The 11,249-nt window shown below is 24.2% G+C and overlaps 5 protein-coding genes across 5 annotated transcripts; 1 reads left to right on the top strand and 4 right to left on the bottom strand.

The window, feature by feature from the left end:
* Positions 1 to 1,857: 1,857 nt before the first annotated feature.
* DICPUDRAFT_97165 (uncharacterized protein) lies at positions 1,858 to 4,068 on the bottom strand (the record flags this gene model as incomplete). The annotated part of the gene is made up of 3 exons (XM_003285724.1): positions 1,858 to 1,880; positions 2,206 to 3,902; positions 3,992 to 4,068. The coding sequence occupies 3 exons, from the start codon at positions 4,066 to 4,068 to the stop codon at positions 1,858 to 1,860; spliced, it is 1,797 nt and encodes a 598-aa protein (XP_003285772.1).
* Positions 4,069 to 5,463: 1,395 nt separating this feature from the next.
* Positions 5,464 to 6,911, bottom strand: DICPUDRAFT_76697 (uncharacterized protein; the record flags this gene model as incomplete). The annotated part of the gene is made up of 2 exons (XM_003285723.1): positions 5,464 to 6,810; positions 6,882 to 6,911. The coding sequence occupies 2 exons, from the start codon at positions 6,909 to 6,911 to the stop codon at positions 5,464 to 5,466; spliced, it is 1,377 nt and encodes a 458-aa protein (XP_003285771.1).
* Positions 6,912 to 7,222: 311 nt separating this feature from the next.
* DICPUDRAFT_76696 (uncharacterized protein) lies at positions 7,223 to 7,765 on the bottom strand (the record flags this gene model as incomplete). The annotated part of the gene is made up of 2 exons (XM_003285722.1): positions 7,223 to 7,263; positions 7,486 to 7,765. 2 exons carry the CDS (start codon positions 7,763 to 7,765, stop codon positions 7,223 to 7,225), a joined length of 321 nt encoding a protein of 106 aa, XP_003285770.1.
* Positions 7,766 to 9,383: 1,618 nt separating this feature from the next.
* DICPUDRAFT_149669 (uncharacterized protein) lies at positions 9,384 to 9,611 on the bottom strand (the record flags this gene model as incomplete). The annotated part of the gene is made up of 1 exon (XM_003285721.1): positions 9,384 to 9,611. The coding sequence occupies one exon, from the start codon at positions 9,609 to 9,611 to the stop codon at positions 9,384 to 9,386; it is 228 nt and encodes a 75-aa protein (XP_003285769.1).
* Positions 9,612 to 10,040: 429 nt separating this feature from the next.
* Positions 10,041 to 10,873, top strand: DICPUDRAFT_97164 (uncharacterized protein; the record flags this gene model as incomplete). Its single annotated transcript, XM_003285751.1, has 1 exon — positions 10,041 to 10,873. One exon carries the CDS (start codon positions 10,041 to 10,043, stop codon positions 10,839 to 10,841), a length of 801 nt encoding a protein of 266 aa, XP_003285799.1. The 3' UTR covers positions 10,842 to 10,873.
* Between the last annotated feature and the right edge of the window lie 376 nt (positions 10,874 to 11,249).

Genomic DNA, 11,249 nt, shown 5'->3' with positions numbered 1-11,249 from the left:
ATAAATTTTATAAAAATTGTGGGGTTTTTAAAATTTAAAAAAATAAAATTAAATAATTCAAAAATAAACTATTTTATCATAACATAAATAAATAGATAGTTTGTTATTTGCTTAAATCCTTAATATATATCTGCATTATAAAACGAAAACTATATTTTAATTTTTAAATTTTTTTATTTTTATTTTATTTTTAATTTTTAATTTTAATATATCTGGATATCATTTGAACCATACTTTAATCTTTAGCTCTTAACCTAGATAGATTGAGATTTATTAATTGGATGATATTTTAACTTTGTTATTACTATTTTGTGGTGGAGGGGTATATCATTGCTGTTCACCTGTTCTATTCATTTTTAGTTGTGGTGCTTTTTAAAAAATGATTGTGGGTGAAGAAATAATTGATTTTTGAGCACAATGGTTATATATGATTGTTTGGTGGGGAATAAGGTGGTTTGTGGTTATACAATCAATAGTATATTTAAAATTTTTTTTTTTAAATAATTATTTAATTAATATGTATATTTTTATAAAATATAATACTAAATAAATAACAATAAAATAAAATAATTTATTTTTTTTTATAATAAAATTTTAAACCTTTTGTTTTTAAAAAAAAAAAAAATTTCTAGATAGAAAATATAAAATTAAATTTCAAGATAAAAATATTAATCTATTTATTATATTTATTTTATTTGTTTATTGGTTGATTGAAAATTGTTCTTTTTGTTGTTTGAATTAGTATAAAATGAAAACCTTCTTTTATGAGTTTACCAGTTAGTCTATTCAATTCTTTTAATCTTTACATATATCAACTGAGGCACAAGTGGCATGAGTGGCTGGAGTATCTCTTTTGGGCTACTTCCTAAAGCTTCTATTTTTTTCATACCAATCACTGTGTCCAATAATCTCTTTTAATTTCTAACCCGATTGGAGGTATGCTTGTGTTGCTTTAATGGCTCTTCCATATAATCTCCACCTTTAATAAGTTTTTTTTTTTTAATAATTTTTTTTTTTTAATTATTATTATTTGTTTCTGTTATTTTGAAATTATAAAGAATGATTGGAAAAAAAAAAAAAAAAAAAAAAATTTTGAAAAAAATTTTTTTAAAAAAATTAAATTAAAACCCCACCACACACAATTTTTCTTTTTTATAAAAAAATTAATTAAAAAATAGCTAGAACTGTTTAGTTATTCCCATAAAATATTTACATTTCATTGCTGCATATAAAAAAAATTTTAAAAAAATATTAATTAAGAAATATTAAGCTATCAGGAATTCGATAGCCTAGCAGATGCTCGGCTTTTTATTTTCTTCAATAAAAAACTTGTTAAGAGTTTTTTATTTTTGTTGTGTTATATATATTTGGTTTGTGTTTTCATTTGGTATACAAATATTTAAACTTTTCAGTAAGTTTTTATTTGTTTTTGTGTTATTGTGTTTTGGTTTGTGTTTTAAAAAACCTGTTGGGGGTTTTTTATTTGTATTGTGTATTCGTTTTTACCTGGTTTATCTTTCCGGTGATTATAATACAAATATCAACTTATATTAATAAATAAAAAATATATTTTATATTAATATATTTTATATTAATATATTAATATATTAATATATTTTTTATTTATTTATATTTTTATATAAAAATAAATAAAATTTTTTTTTTTTTTAAAAAAATTATCGTTATCTTCATTTTTACCGATTATAGCTCGTTTTCATTATCCATTTTTTAAAAAAAATATTATCTCTTTTTAATCTTTTTTTTAAAAAAAATTCATTTTTATCCACTTTTAAAATTTGCCATAGATCCAAAATAACAGTCAAATACGCAAATATAAAAATATATAATAATAAAATACTATATATGAATAATAAATATTTCTATAATTTAAAAAAAAAAAAAATTATAGTTATTTAAAAACAAATATTATAGAGAATGAAAAGAAAAAAAAATAAAAAAAATATAGATTTATATATATTATTTTTATTTAATGATTAAAAAAATGAATTAAAATGAAAATTAATAAAGGAAATAGTGAATGGTAGCGGGTAGAGCTCTTTATTTTAGTTAGGCTAATAGTTACATTCCCTAATTACTTATTATTTTTTTATTTATTTAGTATAGTTTTTATAATCATTTTTTTTATTTTTGTTTCTGTTGCTGTATTTGAATAAAAATTATGATTCTTTGTTGTTTAAAACGAACCTATAATTTCTATTTCAGGAGGTAAAAATTCATACGTTAAAACTTTTTTGGTATAACTATTTGGTAATGAGCGGGGTGGAAATACATTTTCAAATGAATGATCCAATGTCAGTTTTGTGAGACTATTTGGTAATGTACTGGGTGAAACTACCTGTTTAAAACCATAACCGAACCTGAGTGTTGTGAGTCTATTTGGTAATGTGTTGGGTAGAACCACTTGGTTATAACCATCACCGAATGTGAGTGTTGTGAGTGTTGTGAGACTGTTTGATAATGTGCCAGGTGGAACTATTTGGTTAAAAAGATAACCGAATGTGAGTGTTGTAAGACTATTTGGTAATGTGCCGGGTGGAACTATTTGGTTAAAACTATGACCGAATGTGAGTGTTGTGAGACTATTTGGTAATGTGCCAGGTGGAACTATTTGGTTAAAACTATGATCGAATGTGAGTGTTGTGAGACTATTTGGTAATGTACCAGGTGGAATTGTTTGATTAAAATGACTACCGAATGTGAGTGTTGTAAGACTATTTGGTAATGTGCCGGGTGTAAGTACTTGGTTAAAATAAGAACCGAATGTGAGTGTTGTGAGACTGTTTGATAATGTGCCGGGTGTAAATACTTGGTTAAAATTATGACCGAATGTGAGTGTTGTGAGATTATTTGGTAATGTGTTGGGTAGAACCACTTGGTTATAACCATTACCGAATGTGAGTGTTGTAAGACTATTTGGTAATGTGCCGGGTAGAACTACTTGGTTAAAATCATAACTGAGTGTGAGTGTTGTGAGACTATTTGGTAATGTACCAGGTGGAATTGTTTGGTTAAAATAAATACCGAATGTGAGAGTTGTGAGACTATTTGGTAATGTGTCAGGTAGAATTGCTTGATTAAAATATTTACCGAGTGTGAGTGTTGTGAGACTATTTGGTAATGTACCAGGTGGAATTGTTTGATTAAAATGACTACCGAATGTGAGTGTTGTGAGACTATTTGGTAGTGTGCCGGGTAGAACCACTTGGTTAAAATAACTACCGAATGTGAGTGTTGTGAGACTATTTGATAATGTGCCAGGTGGAACTATTTGGTTAAAAAGATAACCGAATGTGAGTGTTGTAATACTATTTGGTAATGTGCCCGGTAGAACCACTTGTTTAAAATCATTACCGAATGTGAGTGTTGTAAGACTGTTTGATAATGTGCCGGGTGGAACTATTTGGTTAAAAAAACAACCGAATGTGAGTGTTGTGAGACTATTTGGTAGTGTGTTGGGTAGAACCACTTGGTTAAAACAATCACCGAATTTGAGTGTTGTGAGATTATTTGGTAATGTGCCGGGTAGAACCACTTGGTTAAAACAATCACCGAATATGAGTGTTGTAAGACTATTTGGTAATGTGTCGGGTAGAACCACTTGGTTAAAATCATTGAGTGTGAGTGTTGTAATTGTATTTGGTAAAGATGATGGGGCCAATATTTTAAAAAAACTGTATAAATATAAATTTGTCAAAAATGGTGGTAATTCATTTTTATCTGGCAGTCGACCATACCACGCAAGTGTTGTTATATATGATTTATCTTTAAACATGCCATAACGGTAATTATCAAGATCTACAAAACTATGTTCAATAAACATTAAAATATGGTTATGAATTTCGGTTCTTAAAAATATATTATTCCAAACTTTATATAATAATCTATAATAAATAGTTAAAAAGAGAAAACACCAATTAATATGCTTTTAATTAATCTATTATTTACATTAATTGTATTGTATTGTTCTTACCTATCACTAATATTATTGCTGTTTTTAAACTTTTCATTTACGCGATAGTTAATTAGAGATGATAGTAGCTCATCCATTGTCAATATGAAAATATAAAAATAAAAAAATATTTTCCCAAAATTTTGAAAAAATTTAAAAAAAAAAAAAAAAAAATAAAATAAAATAAAATAAAAAAATTTAAAAAAAAAAATAAAAGGGGGGAAACAACCACACATTACTATATATTAATTGATTATGATTTAACTGTTTTTTTATTGATTTTTAAACACCTTTTAAATTAAAAACTAGTACTTTTAATTTTAAAATTCCTTATTAATGTTAATTTATTTGCTTAAGTGTTAAATAACAGATTACTTAATATATTACCAATAGAAATCAAAAAGGAATTACACAATAATCCCATTCACACTCTTCTTTACCTAGGATACCCCAAAACGGATTTGAACAATAATACCTTTGCTTAATAATTTCTTTAAATGTTTTCTCTTTTACTCTGGTGATTTAATTGGCTTACTATCTGTTTTAACTTTAATATACATATCATAACCACTTCGACTTTATTTATTTGTTTTATGATTTGTATATAGTTTTGTAGAAAATTAAATTGTTGTGTATCAGGTGTATTATTTTTGATTAATTAAAAAAATAAAAAAATAAAAAAAATAGAAAAAATAATTTTAGAGAAATTAAATCTATTATTGCTTGTAAATATTTTATTTATATTATACATAAGATATATGATTTTATTTATAATTATTTGTTATATAAAGATGAAATCGAAATATAAATTAAAAAAAACTATATAAAAATTAAAAAAAAAAAAAAAAAAAAATAAATTAATGTATCTTTTGTAGACATTAATGAAAAACCGATATTCTTTTCAATATTTTTGGACCCAATCAGCGATACAGAAACACCAGATCAAACCTTTGATATTTATCAAAAAACAAATAAAAGTGTAGACCCCTCAATATTTTTACCTTAATTTTCAGTACCAAAAGATAACTCATTTTTGGAAAATAAAAAGCAAAATGTAAATAGAAATGTTTTGAAAATGGTTCATTTTTTTATAGCTTTGGTAGTAAACTCGAAGAAAAAATCAATAAAGATAAAGAAGCCATAAATTTAGATATTAAAAATCCCAAACAATCAACTCTGTATCTACTGTATTAGCACCTGCTTCATTTTCGGCTCCAAATGGGATCTCATCTCCTAAACCTGGCTTCAGACATAATAAAATAAAAAACGAAGAGATTATAGATATTAGAGAAGATACCAAATCAATCAAATCACTCCCATTCAACATAACAACTTACAAAATAACATTATTATTATTTGTTTTTTTATTTGCATTCTTTTACCATTTCTATTTTAATTTTGATGGTAAAAAATGGTTCTATATTTAAACTATTTAAATAAAAAAATTAAAACCTTATTTATTTATTTAATTTTTTTTGAAAACAGATAAACCTTTACTCAGTTAATAATACTGGGCTATGTTCTAATTTTTCTGTTTTGTTACCACAAGTATAAGTCCATGAGAAGTCACCGTAATATAAATAAGTTCCAACCCCATGTTCACATTTTGTTTGATATGCTTGGTGATGATGATAATGTCTATCATGGCTCCCCCCAAAGAATGTTTCTGAAGGGCCTTGAATACCACATTTACAAAAATTATTTGTTTTATGGTTGCATTCACATTTAACAAACCTTTTTAAAGGCCCATGCCATTGGACTCTAAGGTTTCTATGACCACAACATGGACATTTAGAATCTCTAATATACCCACCAAAAAGAAAGGCAAAACCATCACTGATAGAATAAAATTTTGAGAAAAATGTTACTATTTTCTGTTGTCCAGAGATATCAGCTAGTTCTCCATCTATATTTTTACTTTTGTAAAAATCTTTTGGTATTGTGATATAATGTTTACTATCAACAATTTTGGCTTCTAATGGCTCCATTACAAATACTTTTTTTATATTAACATATGGTGGTTCAGATTTTGGAATATTTATTCTACCAATGAAAATATAAAAACAAATTAAAAGCAAAATTAAAGATACAGTAGAGATAAAAATATTTCTCTTTCTATTAGAAACTATGGGTGTGTCTGGGTGTGGTGGTAGCTGTGGGTGTGTTTGTGTTTGTATTTGTGTATGTGTTTGTGTATGTGTATGTGTTTGTATTTGTGTATGTGTTTGTGTTTGTGTTTGTGTTTGTGTTTGTGTTTGTGGGTGTGGGTGTGGGTGTGGGTGTGAGGTAACATGGTCAGGTTTGCTTAATACTTCAACTCTAAGTTTTCTATTTACAAGGAAATTTTCTAAGCCATATAATGTTATATTACTATCCAAACATCTCGAAGGAAATTCACTAAAAACATTCAAATCTTCACGATCTATGATAGAATTTTGAAATAAAATCCCTAAATCTTCTATATCTCGTCTAATAGTTATAGTTCTACCATTTATAAGAGTTTGATCATTAATTTCATTGAAACCACGAACACATCCAAAATCAATTAATTTCATTTCATTCTGGTCATTTACTAAAATATTTCTGGGATTTATATCGCAATGTATAATTTTTCTTTCTTTGAATACCATTAATAAATCAATAATTTGATTTATTATTGTTTTTACAAAATTTAAATCAAACCCTTCTAAAATACGATCTTCAAGTGTTCTACCATTAAAAAACTCTATGACAACACAATAATATTCTATCCCTTCTATTGTAATTTCTTTTGCCTTTTTAAACTCTAACATACCTGGGGGTCGTGGATTTAGGTTAGCATAAGTCTTTTCTCTAATATACTTTTTTTTTTTTTATGGTTAATAAATTGTATTTAAATTTTAAAATTTTGTTATTAACAATTTATAAATACCTCCTCTCGATCAACCATTGCTTTGACCATTATTTTCTTATTTGCAAAAAATCTTTTGTTTTTATTTTCATTATTTTTATTTATTTCTTCAAAGTTACCTCCCCCAAACTTTTTTTTTAAATTCTCCATTTTAGTTATATAAAAAATACCAGAAATAAAAATAAAAAAATTTTTTTTTAAATTTTATTATTACTCTATAAAACTTAAAAAAAAAAATTTTCAAAAAAAAAATAAAAAATTATCTTTAAAATTTCGAAAAAAAAAAACATTTTTGTAAATTATTTACAAGCTCTTATTATAAAAATATAAAACCCAAAATCTATAACAATACAACCACAAATTTAACTTCCCTCATTCTTTTTTTTAAAATTAAATACATCTACTATTAAATAAATTAAAATGTTTATAGTTCCTATTAACCCTTAAAGTCTCCCAATTTTTTGACTTGGCAAAAAAAAAAAAAATTTTTAAAAAAAATTAAAAAATTCAAAAAAATAAAAAAAATAAAATAAAAGAAAAGTAAAAGGAGTGGTTCTTTTGCCTTTTTTTTTTTTAATTTATATTATATTACCCGAAAAAAGAATATTTTTATTTTATTTTTTACTTTTTAGATTATTATTATTAATATTACTATCCTTGATTTTAAAATCAAAATGAGGATTATGAAAGACCATACTACAGTCTTTATATAAACAGATTTTATGACACACACTCGTTATATACACCCATATCATTATAAAAACCTTTAACTTTGAGGGGATGATATCTCCAATTATGTGCATTCCTCGTGCCGATTTATTATCTTGAATATATTTCTCTTTGAATCTGAATCTAAGGGTGCAAACTTTAATTCCTTCTACCAAATCATAACTAATATCACTCATTTCACCTGCATTTCTTTTAATTTGATCATCTGTAAATTTGGTTGTTGATTGAACCTAATAGAATCTGTCTCTTTCATTTTTTTATTACTATGATTTATAATTTCCATAATTGTTTTAAAAACACCCAAATCTAACATTAAGGTAATAGATCAATATTCAAAAAGCTCTTCCTTGGTAATCTTTGAAATGGGTTTGAATTTATACTTTTTGGAACCTCCTTCAATTTCTCTTTTAAAAATGTCATCTTTTTTTGGGAAAATTTAAATTGAGATTTTTTAGGTCCAAAAACCCATTTTCAAATTTTTTTTTGAAAAACAAACTAATAACCTCTTCTAATGATATTCCATAATGTTTATTTTCAAGTTTTGCCTGGGTACCCCTTTCAACCAAAAAGAGTTCTTCGGGTTCAAATTGTCCCCGAATTTCAATTAATTCATTGAATGCTTTTCTTTTATTGAAAGTATTAAACTTTGGGTTATAAATAATTATTTATTTTTATGGTTAAATTTTAATTGGCCTTAAAAAATTTTTTTTTTTTTTAAAAAATTTTTTTTTTTTTTCAAAAAAAAAAATAAAAAAAAAAAAAAAAAAAAAATTGATTTAATATAAAAATTATTTTATTTTTTTCTTTATTTAAAATTAATTTTCTTATATATTGTGATTTTATTAATTTATTATATTAAAAGTAAAAAAATATAAAAAATAAAACAAAAAATTAAATGCATCTGTATGCTCTTTTGTAAAAAGTGTTGATGAATTTTTATTTAAATATTGTAAAACCAGATATGGCACCTTTTTTTTTTTTTTCAAAATTAGAAATTTTTTAAAAAGATGAAAGTTTTACTTTATATAGTTGATTAAAGGGTGATCTGTATAAAAGTCAAGTTCCCAATTTAGATTAATTTTCCAAAAATAATTAAAAATAATAATAATTTGCAAATCAACTTTCACATCACCATAATTTAATAATCATAATTTAATATAAATGGATTATATATTAATTTTTTGTGGCTTATCTAGTGTTGTCCTCGGTTTTATATTAGGTTTTTTTGAGCATAGATTACCAACCAACAAAAACAAAAACAATAAAAAGAACAATTATAACAATTATAACAAAAACAGTATGGTTTAATCAGCAGCAATAGAAATAACAACACCTACCCACAACAAAATACACCAATCAATTTTACTGCTCCAATAAATAAACAACAATTTTAAAAAATTCAACAAATTCAACAAAATCAACAACAACAACCGTTCAACATCAACAACCGTTCAACATCAACAACACCCACAACACATTCAACTTCAAGTGCTCAAAACTACCCAACATTTAATAGAGCACACTCTCGTCATTCCACTACCTGTGATCCTATATCAACTGTTAATACTCCAACGAAGAAGAGACATTAGTGCATGTTCTACAATAAAAAAGATTCCTTAAAAAAAATAAAAATTAAAAAATAAAATAAAGAAAAAAAAATAAAATTATCCAATTAGATTTTATAATATTAAAATTAATATTTAATTTATAATAATAATTTGATTGGTTTTATTGATTTAAAATAATTTGAATGATATAATAGTTTTTGTTGTTTTTTTGTATAGTTTTTTTTTTTTATGAAGTATCCATACCTGAACCAGATTTTGAATCATCATTTTCATAGACTTTACTAACAGAAATAGTGTGGCCTTTAGATGCAGTATCTGAATCATTAATTTCTAATTCTATAGCCTTTCCACTATTTGTTTTATTTTTACCAGATGTCATTGACTTTGAATTGGTTGCTGCCATACCACTACCAAATACAGTAACACTATTATAATTTACGGTAACATTTCGCATTGAATTGGATAAGAGCCGTTGTTTGCTGTGAACCCATAGGCTGATGCATTATATAAATCTGGAAATTCATTATCATTGGTACAATTAAAATAGGTTGATAAAATTGGACACTCCTCTACAAAAGCTGAACATGTTGATTTACAAATTCTCTTTTGGAAAGAAACGTTTCCTGCTGGTTATTGAACTGTTTCCCATGCATGGTGATAATAATAAATTACAAAAACCTGCTGCTCTAATGTTAATAAACTAACTTTCTGTGATAATCCACTATCTGTATAAATATTATCCCAAATATAAATTTTTCACAATTTGGTTTTTGTAATTTATTATTATCACAGAGGAGTTATTAATTTTTTTTTATTTATCAATTTTTTTTTTAAAATTTTTTTTATTTTTTAATTTTTTTTTATTAAATTTTTGGTTTTAATCATGGAAGCAAACAATGTAGATTTTTTAATTCAACAACAAAAGGAATATGAAAGATGGGTAGATTTAAAATTCTATGGTGTTTTGTTAGTAATAATACCAACCACAGTTTATTTATTAAGAAGATCAAAGACGTTCTACACAATAATACTATTTTATTTTTTTTACCGTACATCGGAAGATAATAACTTTTATTTATGTTTAAAGAAAGAAAATAAAATAGTACCACAATGTATACATTCATCTCAATTAAATACAACCCGTATTATTCCTCATCCAAATTTCAGTTTCAATATCCCAATAAATAAAGAAATATTAGAATCAAAATTTAATAATATTAATAAAAATAATAATAATAATAATAATAAATATGATAAATGCAATGATATTATTTTCTATAAAAGAAGGAATAGTGCAGGATTAAATAAACTGGTGCCATTATTTTATAATCAATGTTATATTAAATTAGAGATATCAGATACAGATAATATATATATAGTTCCAACTTCACAAACCACCAAGGATAAAGAGATATTGTATTTAACAAAACCAGTTATTGATGGAGCAGATACCGATGTATATTATTTATTTTTGATCCTCTTTCAAATATTTTATGACAAAGTTTTAAACGAAATTGGTAAACCTAATAGAAACCTAAAAAAAGCAATTATATCATATTTTATATTCTTTTTATTCTTTCCAATAATACCAGTTTTATTCATCGCAGCTAAATCCATTTTCGATCTATACCCTAAACCCACCGAATCAGAACTTTTGGATTTTTATTATAAAAATTCTAAATAAAACTTTAAAAGATTAAATTTTTTTTTTTAACTATATTTTATTTAAACACAAATTATTAAACTATTTTTATGCTATTATATTTTTCATTTATGCTTATTTGTTCATGGAACAAAGAAGTTTGACGATTTCTATTGGTTTTGAGGTTGATTGTAATAGTAATTTGAATATTTCTTTTGCTAAATCTCTGTGATTACTAATCATTTCAATAACAAATTCATATTAACTATCTACATAAATATATTCTTTATATTCCAACTTGCATTTTAATAAATAATATAATTTTTTGTCTAATAGGAAATTAAATGATGTTATATTTTTAAAAATGATTTTATTGTCTTAAATATCCTCTATATTATTATATTTAATTAAATCAACTGAACAAAATGAAATATTTTAAATAAATATTTA

The sequence above is a fragment of the Dictyostelium purpureum genome (assembly GCF_000190715.1).
Source record: "Dictyostelium purpureum unplaced genomic scaffold DICPUscaffold_53, whole genome shotgun sequence".
In the NCBI taxonomy this organism is placed as follows: Eukaryota; Evosea; class Eumycetozoa; order Dictyosteliales; family Dictyosteliaceae; genus Dictyostelium; species Dictyostelium purpureum.
The sequence above is the reverse complement of the archived record's forward strand: the minus strand, read 5'-3'. Positions and strand labels throughout refer to the sequence as shown.